The following is a 17398-nucleotide window of genomic DNA, read 5'->3' as shown; positions in this document are numbered from 1 at the left end:
CTCCTCTTGCTTTTTCTCTGATTCTCTCTCTCTCTCTCTCTCTCTCTCTCTCTCTCTCTCTCTCTCTCTCTCTCTCTCTTCATATCTATACAGTTTGTTGTTCTCTATCAGTTTTCTCTCTCTATTTCCCTCTCTCTCTCTCCCACACTATCTGTCTCTCACACACTTATACGAAGAGGGCTGTGTCTGTGTGTGTGTGAGTTCTCCAGGCCCAGGGGCCCCAGAGCCAGCCCTCCCATTCAGTGTTGCTCACTGCATTATCCAGTCTATCTGTCCATCTGTCCCTCTGTTCACCACTGCCTCTATCCAGCTGCTCACCTAGCCGTCCTATTAGCCAGCTCTCCACACACAGCTAGCGCTGCTGCACTGCTCTGGGTTACCTTCAAAGACCAGGCTCCTCTGCTCGTAAACACAGAAACAGCTGCTCTCTACAGTACGTCTGTTTCTCTCTTTTCTCCCCTCCTCCACACCCCTCCTCCTCTCTCTCTTTCAAAGTCAAAAGTGCTTCACTTGTTAATGATGGAAGCGGTTTCTTCACATCTGTACTACACAGGCATTTACATCCAAACAAAAGATAATGCGTGGTTTGCTGCTCTCCTCCTTTCTTCCTGTTTGTTCCTGACTGTAACTCTCGTCCTTATCACTCCAGCCGTCTAAGCCACTGAGTGCCCCCTTCAGATGTGTCTGTCTGCTTGAGATGTGGTCCAGTTGTCACTGAGCATGTGGGCTGCTTTTCTTCTTTACAGTGGGAGCGTGAGCTGAGGCTGGGCCTAGGTTTATCACGGGCCTAGAAAGATGCCTTAGCCAATGTGATGGATGGTAATTGCAGTGTATAGTCACCACTCAAGCAGTTCAACTTCCAATATTGTAAAGCATAAGGATGTGTCGGGCCTGCACAATTTAGAGAAGAAAGGGAACAAGAGTGACATATAGACGGAACGAGAGAAAAGAAATGCGAGTAATCGAGAGAGAAATGCACAAACTAAGACACTTAGAGGTGGAGCGGGATGTAGATGGGAGATGGGGAAAGAGCAAGACAGAGACAGCAAGAGATAGGGAGAAAATGGAGCTTTGACTGAGTGAAAGCAGAGGGTTCTATTTATTTAGTCCTAACAGTGATGCTACATATAGAGAACCCAGATGTTCTGTTTTATCCAATAATGCTTTCTTTAAAATGGCTTAAACCCCAAAGTCTGCTTCCAATGATAAAAAACAGGCCTGTCTTAAAGGTCCTCCTCCTGTTTACTGCTCTGCTAAAAAGGAGGGGCAATATATCAAGTTCATATTGGCTTTAAGTAAATTGTTTTTCACTTGGCAATTGATGCGAGGGATAGTGTACAAACAACAAATTAAGTGCTAGCCCAAATAGAAAATTCTTTTGTGGAATTAGGGAAATTCCCCTCTTGTCTCTTCACTCAATTGAATATAGTAGGTGTCCGGACGGATTGGGGTACAATCTGAGCACAATTTCCTGTGTGAGGTGAGAGGTGTCAGTTGTAATCAGGGAAGGACAGTCGGGGATGGAGCCATTGTTTCCTGCTGGTCCTGGGCTCATCCCGGCTCTGTGTGGGCACTAATGAAGAGGGGCATGTCGCGCTGGGATAGTTTACACGCCTCCTCTCCTGTGAGTTGAGGACGAGAGCCAATCTGTCAGGGAAACATTGAGTGAAATTGCCCTGTGGTACGGCAATGCCTGGTGACAGCCACTTGCACACTGCCAGCCACCAGAGTGACGCCACCACCCTGTATTGACAAGCAAATTACAGTCTCCAACACTCAAACGCAGCCAGGAAGATTCATTTACATCCATCAGCTCTAAACCTTTGTTACCTTGCTGGGTTTTCTTCTCTTGGAGAGAAAGGGCAGAGAGGCGGGGGAGAGAGGATCCCAGACTGTTATGACAGAGGAGATTGTGAGGAGGCTACGTGGCCAACATTAAGACTGACGGAGCGGCTAGCCTCTCTGACTGGATGGCTGATCACATTACCTCTGCTGCATTGTGGGAATTAATTCTTCCAATAAGACAATTTTTAAGGTTCATATATTTCACAATCTAAACTGAGTAAATTGGTGAAAATTATACCTTGCCATGCAGCTGACAGGAGGAGATATTTTAATTAGGGGGGCTGAGCCAATGCAGCCGTATGTGTGTGTGGGTGTTTGTGTGTAGCTATGCGTGTGGGAGATGAAGAATGGGGCTGGAGGTGAGCTGGGATGGTTAGGAGGGTTCTGAGAGGGCTGTGGGTGACCCTATCACCCAGTCTTGCTTGATGATGCATGAAAACCAAACTCAGTAATATGACCATAAGTGGTGATCACGCCCAAAAGCATACCCTCACACCAGAGGCTTTGCTCAAATATTTGCACGGACAATAAGTGCCAGGCCAGGCTTAAACCAGATTTATTTTATTTTATTAGCATCCTAGGGTTTTTATTCCACATGGGCTTACAGTGCAAGACTCTTTTTTCTTTAACTTTTAAATTACAAATTGAAAGATCATACATAGTGTGTTGTTTTCCAAGTAGCTGTCCCATGTTTTTCATTAGCAGGGCCCGGAGACACATCTAGAACGTGACCACTGGTGCATCACTGCCCTACGTGCCAGACAAAGTGTCTCCGCATCTCCTTTCACCACAAATTACATGACTCCTCTTTGTTGTGCTGTTGTTGTGCCGTTGTTATTGTTTACGACAAGAACAGTTTGCCTGCTTCATTTGTCCTCATGAGCCCTTAGTGTGTGTGTCTCTCTCACACACACACACACTGCTCTCCATTGGCATATAGTGTTCAGTAGTTTCATTTGCAAGGCTGAGGAAGATGGGTGCTAATGCTATTATCGCTGTAAAAAGGAGGAGACAACTCTAACTTAATCAATTCCATGTCTGGCTTGATATGATGTTTTTAATCATAGCAGGCTCCCAGTGCTTTGTAGAGGAAGTGGTGGCAGTCACATGGTTTGTTGATCCCGGCTATGGAGAAAAGGGCATGTTTGACTTGCCTTGCTGTTTTAAGGGGAGTCTCTATGCAGGGTAAATAGCAGCCAGCAGGCGGAATATGTGACAGGCCGACAGACTTCAATTAATGGAAAATGCACCTCTTTTTGTTTACTGTGTTCTGTAAAGGTCAGCCAAGTCATGGTCTTGGAGGCTCTGTTTTTGCCCATTCCCAGGGTTAGATACATAATCAGAATTAATGACTTCAGACCCCTCTCCCCTCCTCACCCTAACCTTCAGATATATGACTATCCCATCTGACCTCATACACCACTATAAATAGACTCAGCAGGCCTATCTAAACCATCACTCCTTTCCAATGGACTTCCCTGTGATACACAAACTGAGAAACACAAATATACACTAAACATACATATACTCACAGCCTTCTTAAACATGAGCAGCCTCATTGCACACCTTACATTGCCTCTGATACTGTAGCTCTTCTCATGGCTGCATAATGAAGAACAGCTTTTCAGATCCAACTGCAAGCATTGTTAGAACTTGCCAAGGCTCATTAACACTGATAGTGGTAACCTCTGAAGGACAAATGCCACATGTATCAAAGAGGAGAGACTTTCACCTCATACTTCTGGCTGCTGAGGAACATTAAGTTTTATTGGTTTCAACAACTTATCACTGTACTTGACAAAGCAACAGTGGCCATAAGCCTTAAGTAAAGAGCAATGTGCTATTTTTTTTTTAAATCATCTTTCCCTTTTGAACAGCACTTATATTTAGATTCAAATGGGCTTAAACATTTATGATTAAGTCAATTTGAAAAATATTATCTATCTTCATATCTCACAGGACTGCAAAGGACACTTTGATAATTAGAAAGGCAAGCAGGCAGTAGTGATAATAGAATAAGTGCGGTTGTTATTCAGCCTCCCATTACCACGCGTGTGTTTGTTATGTAAATACAAGTCAGAGAAAGTAACCAAGGGAATACATATCATCAGTTCGGAAACAAAGATCACGCACGGGTTGAGAGAGGGCTTGATAACGGTAGTAATTATAATAGTAATGACTTGGAGGATAGAAGGCAGATAATTATCTATATTAAACAATATGGCCTCAGGTTAGCCCCTGACCTGGGTTCAGCTTCTCTAAACGCTGTGTGAGAATAGTCCTGGAGGAGCCTGTAGGGCTTGGAGACTATCCCAACATTTTCTCTGCCTCAACACCCATGCCCAGTTTCTCCCTATGTTTCTCCCTATGTATCACATACCTAAAAGTGTGCTCACACTATACACACATTAAAATTACTCAGATTTTTGTTCAGTCCTTTTTTTTAATTGTCTTGCCTCACAGAGATGAAACAAACCCGCTGATAGAAAAATATTACAGTACAACACTAGATAAAAGCAATAAGAGGAACATTCTTTGCTTACACAGTCAATTGTCTCCTGATAAATTCAGTGGGAGACGATTAAGGCAACCAGAGTGATTCTCATTCCCTCTAATAACTATTATCATCCTAACTCCTCTGTCTGGCAGAGCTAGAGGGATAAATCCTCTATAAAACGGGCTAAATTACATATGTAAGGTGATAAGCTTGTGTGAGCTGGGGCCCTCCAGGATTATTTAGTGTGCAGCTCATTACTTAGCGTACAGCTGCTTAGCCATTCTTTCTGCCCTGGGCTTGGCGGGCGTCCCTAGCATTCTTTGTCATAGTACATACCTGAAGCTGGAGGGGGCTGAGTCCTGACGCTGCTGCAGCTGCCATTGTGGATGGAATGAACTGCACCGGGTAGTTATCACCTGTCAGAGAGAGAGAGAGCGACAACAATGCATACAGGTTGAGACAATGAGCAGGCCCACAGCGGCCAGGCAAGTGCCAACACGGCTCCTGGACCCTCCGCTGCTCTGCCACAGCAATGTGGCACATTGCATCGAGCCCTCGGCTTCCAGCCCAAACATCTGCATCAACAAAAGGCTAAGCTGGTTTGACTGGAGCAGGATTACTTAGGAACGCACCACACCATTCCCTCTTTCCTCCACCTGCACTGTCCTCCTTGTGGAAAATACTGTAATGACACTAACTACATACATAGTCAACAAGTTGGGAGGTGTTTTTTGGTTTCGTGTGTGTGCGTGTGTGTGTGTACAGAATACATGTTGAGTATCTTTCCTGGTATTCGATTAGTGATTATACAGAAGGACCAGCATGTTCTCTCAGGCACTTCATACAGCTGTAGACTTGTCTGGCTATTGTTTGACACAACATTGTTTGTTTCTGAGTGATAGTTTTGGCAGCAGAGCGAGAGCACTTGTATGCGAACTGGTTAGAACAAGTGTGCAGTCACAATAACAAGGGTAAAAAAAAATACATTCTTATCTCACATATCACTGTGATCTAGCAAGTAAGAATTGCTCTCTAAATAGCAGCACTGTTTTATTACTGTTCAGTGCTGTTGGCCTGCCATCAGCAAGTTTGACGGACAGGGATATAAAAAAGGTGGCTATATGATTGATGTCCATGGGGGTGTTGAGTGTATAACTGAGTACCAGAAGCTTTCACACACTCAACCTAGTGTGTTGAGACAGACAGAACAGCCCCAGTGAGACAGGCCAGCGCAGCACTGGTAGAGGGGAGGCTGGATCGAAGCATGTGTGTGGAGGAGGGGCAGTGGGGTGAGGGGAGTGGGGGGTTGGGTGGGTGGGGAAGGGGGGTTGAGGGAATTGGCCTTAGCTCAGACCCCACTTCTGCCTGTCACTTCTCCTCACAAACATATGGAGCCATTAAGCCACAGACATGAAGGTAAATGTATATACCTTCTCTTTCACTTTGCCCTCGCTTGCTTGCCTCACTTTGCAATCTTGTACAGCACAGCACAATGTGATACAGGCCATGGAAATTCAATCCCCATTTAGGGGCAGGAGCAAATAAAATCACACAGGAGAAGTGATTTCAAATAGTGCTGGGTTGAAGGGGGGGGGGCACTGTGGTTATTTCTACACCTCCTCTTTATGGTATCTCTCTCTCTCTCTCTCTCTCTCTCTCTCTCTCTCTCTGCTGTCTATAACTTCAGGTTTTGAGTATAATAAATGGATGCATGTCTTTGGATGTCATGTGAAACCTGGGAAGGGTCATGTGCTAAGTGAGTACACCACCACTGCTGGGGGGTCTGGGGCTCCGAGGTCTGGGTCTTGGGTGCACCCAGTCTGTGTGGAGGCACCAGTCTCCAGTAGACTGGGCGCTCTGCCAGGTTAGTGTCACTAGTGAAAGGGAGTTAGGTTTGAAATGGTGTTTGCTGTCCCGGACATAGCTGGTCCCATGCCCAGGGCCTGGACTCTGAATGCTAGGGGGGTTGCAGGTGACGCCATGGCTGGGTCACAACAGGCTATATTTCCCAGCTCATGTGGTGGCATGAGTTATAAGTCATAGATCTGCTGAGGGTTGACATGGACAGATGTACTGGAGGCCTTTCTTGGACCAGATCAAATGGTGGTGCCCTGAATCAGCAGAAACTATGTGCCTACAACCCTCATACTTGATGTTCTCACTGCTTTTTAACAGGCAGAGCGTTACCAAAGCTGTTCACTGTCTTGCAGAGAGACGGGCTTGCAAAGTCATGGAAAACAAAAAGCAGGTGATAAGTTTATTACATATTCACTTTACATTGGTGAGACGCATACCGTGTTCTCTGTCAGGTTTCATACTTTAAAATGGGACCAATATAAATAGTTAGGTGACAGTTTTGAACCTCTGGCACTCTTTGGCTCTACAGTCCTGTGACTGTAGAAGTCCTAAAGTTGCCTGGAGCCTAGAGGAGCCCACAGCCCAACTCTGCTCCCAGTAAAATTCATCTCCCTTTGAGCTGTTAACAAAAAACACAGAAGATGCCAAAGGCAAAGGCAGTCTTGTTAGAGACCAGAATTCCTCGATCTGATGAGGCTGTAGGTAGGAAGTTAATTTACCAAATTTCATTTCATGGACCTTTTAGAAGTTATAAAAAATCAACCTATTTATTCTCAAGGGGGAAAACCATGCTAAGAATGTTATTCAATCAAACAACCATCTTTGTATGAGCTTGAATAACTGATGCCTCCATATCATTTGAGTCTCTATACAGAGGCAAAGATGCGCAGCTTTAATGCTGCCAACTACAGTGTGGTAGAAACATAGAATCAGGAGAAAAAAAAACCTAGAATCAGGAAACTGTCAACTGTCAGCAGGATGTCTATGAGGAAGACTGGCAGAGGGATCCAATGACTATGGGGTCATTCTGCAGGTCCATTAGAGGCATATCAGACTGAACGCCGGCATGTCCATGTAAACAGAGCGGAAGCACTGGGAAGTTCAACGTGTGTCTATTTGTTTAAAAGATGACTTGGCGTTTCTATGGCTGTGCTTGTCTACCATGCAACACCAGGCCATTGAGCACAGCCAGTGCATGGGGTGATGACTTATCACTACGGTGGTAGAATGACTCTGTTGCCATGTCAGCACCGCAGGGTTGGGGTCATAAGCAGTGGTCCCTGGGAGCTGTCTCATAATGATAACATCAGATTAGTGTGCCTTAGCTTGGAAGTGAATGCTTGGCCACTCGCTTCGTGGAGAAAGGATGCAGCAGCATCCTGTAGACCCCGCAGGTGGTGATAACATTGTACTCTCTGGATATATTGTGTTGGAGGGGTAGAAATAATAGACGTTTTCGAAATACCTCTCTTGACTATGAGAGTCATTTTCAGGCCCCCTTTGCTATTTCTTCATGAACTCATGAATTATGCAGGAACTATACACATGGCGACCCCTGACCATGATTCCATAATAGCTCCTGTTATTTGAACTAAAACATTTTCCGTGTCAAACCTATTGCAGAAAGCACACTGGTAAAAGACTCCCCCTCAGGCACTTTGTTTAAGCTGTCATGGCTCCATAGTTCCAAAATAGCTGACTTTCTTTTTCATCCTGTGGTTTTATAGTTAATTCATTAACTGCACTACCACACCTTTTAATGTTCTGCAGCGAACCTGCTGACTTCCCAGTGTTTCTTTTTCTGTCTTCAATCCCCTTCCTTGTTCTAATGTTGCTTTACAACAGACAAGAGGACTTTCCCTGTTGGACATGACTCATAAATCATTTTCTTTGACACTGATGTTTTCATCAACACCGCTGTTTCCTTTTCTCATTCTGTTTATCCTCCTTGTACTCGCATGTGTCACAGTGAAGACCTTTGAGAATAGGAAAACCCTTGTATGTTCAAATTATGTTTAGTTACATTCAATAACTAACATGCAGGCTGGGAATAGCCTAGTCCAGGAACCAAGCGGGCCAAGCCAGGTGAGAGGCTAGGAATAAGTGGCAGGGAGTAATTCAGGCCATGGATCTTTTTTAATTTTTAATTAGAGCAGTCCATGGTGGCACATCTTTAATTTTCACAACAATGAACCAAGGAGATGAGGGCTGGAGGTTACTGCCTTGGCAGGGAATCAATCAACATGTTGCAGCAATTTCCCACAAATTTGTTTTTGGATTTAGAACGCTCGCGTGTGGAGCTTCTCTCTCTCTCTCCATTCAAAAGACAAAGGGAGGGAGAGAGGCATGCTGTTACAGGCAATGGGAGCAGTTATACTTTCAGGAGGAGCCTGTTCCTTACATCATCCACACCACCATCTTCCCTTTATTAATTTATTTTACCATCAAATTATATTGTTATGCAAATTTTAAATTGTAATAATAAAATAATTGGAAAGGGAGTTGCTTGTTGTTAAGCCACTATTACGTTTCTATTATGTATTCTAGGGAGCTTCCCATGTGGGGCTTGAGTATTGTGTTACTGGATCTCTCACAGTAGATTCTTGGGTAGTGATTACAGCCAGAACACTCCTGAAAGATACTTTCATGTTGAAGACATGTTTACATTCCTCTGCCTCTTTACCCATATCTATTGTTCCACATGCACACTGCCTTGGACTAGAAAATTCCCAAGGCTTGGCCCCAAATCCAAGTTAAGACAGAGCAGAGCATGCCAGTCAGACTGGCCTCACTGCCGAAGTACAAACTGAGCCTCTGCTTAATACCAAGAATATGATATACAGTATATGGTGTAATAACTTGAGGACTAAAAAAAAACATTTCAAAGACATTAAATGTAGTTAAAGATAAAATTGTAAGGGAGATAGACATAGAAAGCAGAGCAGAGAGAGGGGGGGAGGGACAAAATGAAGACTAAAGAAGCAAGCATACCTGGCTTGTAAGACATTCCCGGAGGGAAGAGAAAGCCTTGCTGGGCGGCGGCTGCTGCTGCCAGAGTGCGTTGGTCGTGTGGAAAAATGGGGATCATGAGCGGAGGCATGTGACCCTGGACCTGCTGAACAGAGAGGGAGCAGAGATCAGAGAGAGGCCTAAGCATAGGCATGGTACACAGAAACACAGAGCCCACGCAGGGGGAGGCCAGATCACAGCTCTTCCTAACGCGTGCTGACAGGGGGCTCTCCGGCAATGACGGCCCTCGTGTGCTCACACAATACCTGGCCAAGCTGCGCCTGCTCTTAATCCAAACCACAATTTCACCTCAGTACATCAAAGGCCCCGCGATACACACATTGTTCCACCATCAGTCAGAGGAAGCGACATGCTGGACTGAGAGCAGAGAGGCTAGGCAGGTCTGTGTGCATCTGTAGAGAAGTACTGTATGTGTTGAAAGAAGTATAAGAATTCACAAACACCCCGGCTGTTACAGTAGATACAACATGTCAGCAAGAGGGATATCTAATGCATTACACAGGTGCAGAGACGGGGTTGGTCAGCATGTACATGCACGCATGCACGCACTCACACACACACACACGCATACACACACGCTTTGACCTAACAGACAAGGGAAGATCAACTGCTCAGATATAAAGCATTTGTCCCATAATCTTGGATGATCATTTATATCGGTGATAAAAGCCTACACACAATCAAGTAATTTACTGCAACTGTTTTCAGCTGGGAAAAAAATAGGAGGCAGCCCCAAAAGTGCTTGCTGCTTGCTGTATTTCATTTTAATGTCATTCCCTGACTCGCTGTTCCACTTACATATTAACCTTCACCATCCAGCCTGATGCTGACTTACCTACTGGGAATATCAACACAAACTAGCAGAGGTAGAAATATGTGCTCTGCATGTGTATGCCTGTATGTGTCTGTTTATATGCGTGTGTGTGTTTATGTGTGTCCCTGCATGTGTGCGTCTAAGCGTGTGTGTGTGTCAAGGGTGGGTGAGTAGCTTATGTCTCAAAAGCGGCGTGTGGGGGTTTTGCACACATGTTGCAAGGTCCAATCTTACTGTCATCCCCTGCTTCCTGAAACTCTATGATGGGGAGCAGCCCAGCTACCATGGGCCTGCGAGGGTTAATCTAACACTGAGCCAGGCCACCTCAGGGGAACCTGCCTGGAAAATGGGTTAATAAAGGTCATCCCCCAAAATAAACACTTTACAGAATGTTTCTCCATTCATCCCTCTTTAAAATCAACTTGCAATAAAACGGGTCTGGGTGCAATTACTGCCGCTGCATTGGGGCATGAAATCAACCTGCTCTGAGCAACGGCTTTTCCCCCCATGTTCTAGCTGAGGTCTGCTATGATCTCCACTTTTTCAGCCTGTACTGCTCCCCCTGTACACCCTAAACTGGTGTAGTCGGGTCCAGTTTCTCTCATAGTTAGCAAGCTAGACCTACTTAAAACTACTTTATTGATCTGTCCAGAGGTGCAGAGCTAGACTGAAAACTAAATAAATAGAGCCATTTTATGTCTACTGAGCTTTTACAGAAGTGCAAGTGTAGAAAGTGCATTATAGAAGAATAGAAAAGTATGTAATTCTTCTGAATGTAATTCTGTAAAATGTGCTGTGGCTGGAGAAAAATAAATGGCCTAGGAGACTGCTACAAATGACCTTAAATAAAACATCTTTTTATAGGAATTTGTTTTTCCAGGTTTCCAGGCTGAGTGGATGAAAGATGGATCTTGGCCTTGCATGTATGGAACATATGGAAAAACACAATAATTAATGTCACAACATGAGGTAGGGCCAGTGACAGGCGGGGGGACACTAGGGAACACAGCTTTTCTCTGTGTCTGTGTCTGTGTATTTGGACTGTAAAACCAGATGGAGTCTGTTGCTGAATGTGCTGCACTCACAGGGCAGAAAAGCGCTCCCTAAAGCCCCCATCCCTCCAAGTATGTTACAAGTATTTTCCACCAACACTGTCCACTATTGTTAATTTTAATATGGCAATATATCAATAATGTAGCAAGGAAGACATTTTCATGTAGCAACTAGCAGGCATCAGCGGTACACTGAAAATTACATCATATATCAAATTGTTTTTAAACCTAAGAGTTTTTATGATTATTAAGTATTTTAGCAGTTGTGTACAGAAAACGAAAGTCTGTTCCTATCGAAAACAATCTATTTCCTGATTTGCTGTGCCCATGATTGTACTGTGGTTAGTGACAAAATGATGATTTCTGACTGGCATCTGCTTTTCCTACTCTCCCGAAAGTTTACTGGTGGTCAATTTTTTTTTTCTAGAGGAAAGAAAGTATTCATTACTCTTGCTCTCCATTTCTCCTTGCTTCTCCCTGTAGGCATTGAACAGAGTCTGGTCTCTTAAATCAAAATCTCTGTTGGTGAAAACTAGAGGCAACCTCCAAGTGTATTAGTGTCTTGTAAAGGATGCTCATAGACATAATTAGGATTATCCCTTTTCAAATTAAACCAGCAAAACAAACTGCGGCACAGCCAGGGAAACAGCTGCTCCAAATGAGGAAACATTGTGAAGCTTCTTTTCTTCAGCATGCAGATATTTATAACATTTCACATTATTCCATAATTTCATTGCTTTTAGGTATTTGTGAAAACAAAAGGCTATGCCCCTAATTAATATAATTGAATTGTAGAGGAAATACATACAGAAATTTAATGAGTATATATACTGAGAGACATCAGCAAAATGGATCAGATATTCTATGTATTTCTCTCCAACAACGGTAAATGTAAATGGTGAGATTTCATTTGGGATATCGCTTTTTATTACTATTATTATATTAAAATATGGAGCAGAATATACAGATTCACCGAGGCAAGACGGAGTGTAAATGTGCATTGAAGGGGAAATAAGTGCATTGAGTTTGAATGGCTGTGATTTGCAGTAATGAGCTCCGAGCATTAAAGTTTAATTTACAGCAACTAATGTCAGAGAAAGGCAAATCAAATGTTGAGGAGCTTCAAGGTGGCAACAAATAGTGGAGGTTAGTTGAGCTGTCAATTAACAGCTGGCACAGTGGCTGAGCAGACAATGCACTTACTGCATGGATTTTAATATTTTCACTATTATTTTTTTTTACTGTTCCCGTCTACAGGAGCAAGGGAACCGTCAAAGAAAAAGCATTTAGGTAAAGAAGTACATTTAGAAAAATTACACCTCTGCTTAGAGAAAAAAGAGAAAAAGAGACAGAGAGATAGACAGAGAAAAAGAGAGAGAGAGGGAGAGAGAGTGTCTTCCATTCTCCCTGTGTGACTACACACCCAGCCCCCCCTATAAGAGTTACCCTCAAGTTCATCTAACTGTGGGCTGAGTGCCCAGAATATTTCTATTGCCAAGATGATCTTGAGGAGTCGGAGAATGAAGTGGAGCAGATGTGAGCGGGGCACTTGGGCAGCGTCCTCCCTTCTCCTCGTAAATACAGCGGCATTGTTGCGCTGGCACTGCTCTTCCTTTGTCTTAGCACCGCTAAGTACTGGATAATGTCATTTCACACCATCTGCCCCCAGGCTTCATTAAAGATACATGAATGGGCTATCTTATGAGGAACAGGTGCTATTGTTTGTCCCTCAAGACCCGGCACTAAGGATCTGACTCGGAATACTTGAAGAGGAGCATCTGTAGTGATCAGTCAGACAGACTTGGCTGAGGCGCCCGTCTCTGCCAGCACGCGCTCCAACAGAGGTTTCCGGGGGGGGAACTCAGCCGCCTTGCAACATGTATCATCAATTCAGATGACCTGATGAAGTCTGTAGCAGGCCAGCACGCAATCTGTTTCCCTCTCAAGGAGACACTGGTATTTGATAAATAGGACCAACCTGCAGTTTTACGGCAAGTAGAATACGGAGGCCGATATTGGACCCATATTATGGAAGAACTAATTAGGTCTATTTCAGGGTTTGTTTCGTTTGAGTGAGAGAGAAAAAATTACTGGACATTTTTGTCATATTCATTTTTGTCAGATTTCTGTCCTTGTGTAGTTCTCTTGTGTGGTGTCCAAGTCCCTACAAGTTTCCAAATAGTTTTCTCAGAATCCCTCTGTGGACAAGCGAGGGAATTGTGCTGTGTATGCGAGAGCTGGAATTGGGTGGAGGAAATCAAAGTTGGAGAATGTGCAGCTATTTTCTCTCTCTGAAGGCAAAAATACAACAAATGTGTGATTTAATGAAAACTATTGCTTCTTCATATCAAATTCGAAAGTCTATTTTAGTAATGTAATGCTGTTTACTATTAAATGTTTTAATCATAATTTGTTAAATTATTGCTCATTTGAGTAGAAAGCAGGATATAGATTAATCAAGCGGAAAGAGGAAGCATTGATATTAGCTCAGTGACTGCACACTGGTTGACAGCAGCTAGTCCTGGGGTCAGACTGCAGAGGGCGAGTCAGAGGACTGAGACTGACTATGCACTGATGTGTAAATACCCAATGTGTAAAAAACAGGGCCGACATGACGGAGCTCCCCTTATTTCTCCTTGCACCTAGAACACATGCAATATGCACCCAAATACAGTATTAGTACTGTACAGTATGAATGATGGGTTATTACTATGTTAAAAAGAATCATCACAGATTGTCTTTTGTAAGGCTTACAGAGGTAAAATATAGATAGATGGTACTAAACATTTTTTTTAATTAGTTTCTAAGTTGGCAATTTGGAAAATGTTGAAAAATATATATTCAGCTCTACGCATAGATACAGCAGTTTTTTAATGTACAAAGAGAGAGCTTTAATCTTCCATTTAGTGTCTAGAAAATTGCAGTTCAAATTATTCTATGTCCAGATTTTCTTTATTGAATAGTATGATGGGACTGTTAGATAAAAAACACATTCTCACAGTTATTGTTGAACATTCAAGAAAAAAAAAATAAGCATATACTTTCTCCTGTTTGGAAATTTTCAGCAGACTTGCGTCAGCTAGTGATATACAGCATTTCCACCAAATAAAAAAGTGAGTGACTCTGATTTGCATAGATATATGGTGTAAGCATCCGTCCTCAAACGCACGTGAGGCAGCGGCTCCGAAACACCGGGTGCAAATGGAGACGTACAGGGCATTACAGCACTCACTAGGGTCCCTGTCAACACCCATGTTCCTCACTGTCTGTTACAGCCTCTACACCAGGCCCAGGAGGCCTGAAGCCCCCCCCGCTGGCTTTCCCTCTGAACCCCCTTACACCTCCATGCACTGATCCTCACTCACATTTACGACTCACTATGGACCACAATGCTCTCTGCTAAGGGAACCGGGAGAATTGATGTAAAATGTCAGATTCCCTCATTACAAGATAAGAAAGAAGACAAAAGGCAAAAAGACAGCAACATCTGCTTCTTTCTCAGTGTGTTTTAAATGGTTATTAGCTTGAAAGGACCGGTGAGATCCTGGGTCTAATATCCTGATTAATTGCTACTTGACACCTTTTAACACAACTCTCACACAGATGCTTATCTTGGATATAATCTGCATTCATTTGCCTAGAGGAGATTTGTAAAGAGTAAAACCACTTCAAGTATCTGACGGCAATACGATATATTTTCAGTTAGAACAATTCTTTGGAGCAGCCAAAATTTCTGACAGGGTTATGATGATTTTCTTCATTCTGTACAATCATTTCAGCTATACTGGGCTCTGTTCCCATTAAATCCACAAGGGCATGATCACCAATAGTCATCTTAACGTTACGAGGGAAGTCTCATACTGTATTTCCAATCACTAACGTCTCTTTATTCTCCTAAAATTACATCCTCACTTTTGGTGCCGTCAGATCCACATCTCCTGCTAACCTCCTTTTTCACATATTCCATAGGAGGGGGTGCTATAATTTCACCCAGGGAGGATAGGCTCCAGCTGTTGCTGTAAGAACTGATAGTTCACACATCGTTCCCCTCCTGCTCTCCACTGAGTTGCACACCAAACGGCTGTGAGTGGAAATCACCTTTGGTGATCCATTTGAAGGTAAAGTGATCTTGAGGAAGCTGGCAATCTGGCTTCATCCCAACAGCAGCACACACAGTAAAACTGACACTAGACAGCAGGATACACTCAACACCCGCCACTGTGTACACAGCTCGCTGGGTCTACACTGTACTGGAGCCTAACCAGGAGGAAAATCACTGAGTGGAAGCACTTCTGGGCCGCCGAATCCTCTGTGTTACTTTGTTGGAGAGAGGGCAAATTCAGTTTTTTTTTTTCATCTTAACAATCCTAGGGTTCCTTAAACACATATTACTCCCACACTACAGGTCATTTATCAGCTGGTTAAACTCCCACTGTAAGTGTGGCCACTTCAAGCACTAACCCAATACAAACACTCATAGACTACTAGACTACTCCAGAATACGCAACTACACTGAACACAGTTATACACAGACACATCACACAGTGGACACACACACACACACCAGTATCACACCTTGATCAATCAGAGATATTTTTACCATGTGCTAGTGCTCGGTTTGGTCTGTAATGGTAATAAGACAAATAGATCAATAGTTTCGAACCAGACTTTGATGCTCCAGCCTTCTCCCTGGAATGAAAGTGTTTGTATCACCACCCGCTAGACTGAAGCACATTGTTCCTGCTTGGCACCTCTTCCTGTAAAAGTAAAAGACTGACATCTAAAGCCGAAGAGCAATATAATTCTGTTTGAGGGTGTACAAGCACTAGCCCTGAAAATAATATTTTCACTGCACTGTAGCTATACACCACTGACTGTTATCTTTGACAATAGACGCTGCCTGGCTATTTTTGAGTCTGACGCTGCACATCAGTCATGCCTGTGTGTAGTATAGCGCTGCTCAGGATAAGGTGCAGGAAAACCAGACACTTGAGCGAGGTCGGGCCATCTAGAGGGAATAACCAATAGATGACTTCTTGTTCCACTAATTCCTTACACAGTAAAACAAGCCCTCTTGGAAAACAGCCATTTCAATATGTCTATATTAAGTCGGCGGCAGTTTGAAAGCAGGGTAGTCCAACCCTCTGCCCCCCACGCCCCCACCCCCCTCCTCCTCACCCTCAGCTCTCCCCCTGACTTCCTTGGAATTGTGGATAAAACTGTGCGCTGCTGTTTGCCTTACTACACTGCATGTCATTCATATGAATCCTGCATACTGTTCTAAATTTAATGTAGTTACAGTATTTAAATGTTGTGGAAGGAAAAGTAAAAGATTTGTTCAAATGGAAATATAGGCAGACAAAACAATATAACTGAAATGACAAATCATGAGTCAATGGTATGTGCAAGAAAATTAAAATCATACATTTGATTTAAAAAAATAGAAATCATAGTTAAGATACAAAAAAAAAAGAGAGACTAGACATGAAATGTGATCTGTATAGATTTACTAAAAAATGTGTACTTGAGGGAAATTCTTGTACCAATGTAATTTAACTTACTAAATACTTATAGTAATTGGATTTGTATTGAAATTAAATATCTATCTATATCTATATAAGTCAGGCCCTAAGGTATTTTCTGCTTAGAGCTTTTTTTGGTGTATGTTTAAAGGAACAAAGCTAGATTCATGCTAGAGGGGTCTCTATTACATTATATGCTCTATGTATGATTCTGAACGTATCAAAAAACATACATACAGGTACTCAAACGAGTACAATAAAAAAATGCATTTGTACATACTTACACTATGTATGTCATGCAGTGCATGTACACACACACACACACACACACACACACACACACACAGCATCCTCCGTCTCACCCTTGAAATACACAGACTGCATTTTTTAACACCAATTTCAATGTTAGATTTTCAAAGAATATGGGCTCTTTTTTTGGGTGGGGGGAAGGGGTACATGGAAATAAGAAGGAATATTCTCTCATGGTCTGGCCATAAAATTAAGAAGGTTTGCAGTAAACTGGCCAAATCCATGGGGACTCCCTCAAACAGCATGTGTAATGACGAGAAAGAAGAGAACAGACATAAACAAACCCACAAGTGGGTTTGGGGCCAGCATCATTATCCCGCGTATACATCCTTGCTGTATGGAAATGGGAATAAGTGAAATGCCTCGGACCCTCATTGCAGGGGGGCGAGTGAGGTTCTAAAGAACATTTGACACGGGCTAGTCAGATAGCCTGCTACATCCATGTGAAGTGAGCAGGGTGGGGGCAGTGGGA

General features: G+C 43.2%; 1 protein-coding gene across 5 annotated transcripts in view; it reads right to left on the bottom strand.

Annotated features, from left to right (window-relative positions):
- The window catches only part of sox6 (SRY-box transcription factor 6), a 142727-nt gene that overhangs the window by 29054 nt on the left and 96275 nt on the right, over window positions 1-17398 (bottom strand). For all 5 annotated transcript variants that reach the window (XM_071906405.1, XM_078291699.1, XM_078291607.1 and 2 more), the window contains 2 exons: window positions 9191-9311; window positions 4679-4758 (listed from right to left, as the gene is read on the bottom strand). In XM_071906405.1, the coding sequence (XP_071762506.1) occupies window positions 4679-4758; window positions 9191-9311 (201 nt within the window). The remainder of the gene's footprint in view (window positions 1-4678; window positions 4759-9190; window positions 9312-17398) is intronic.

Source organism: Centroberyx gerrardi, chromosome 1 (genome assembly GCF_048128805.1).
Source record: "Centroberyx gerrardi isolate f3 chromosome 1, fCenGer3.hap1.cur.20231027, whole genome shotgun sequence".
Taxonomy (NCBI): domain Eukaryota; kingdom Metazoa; phylum Chordata; class Actinopteri; order Beryciformes; family Berycidae; genus Centroberyx; species Centroberyx gerrardi.
Note: the sequence above shows the minus strand (reverse complement) of the source record. Positions and strands in the feature narration are given on the sequence as shown.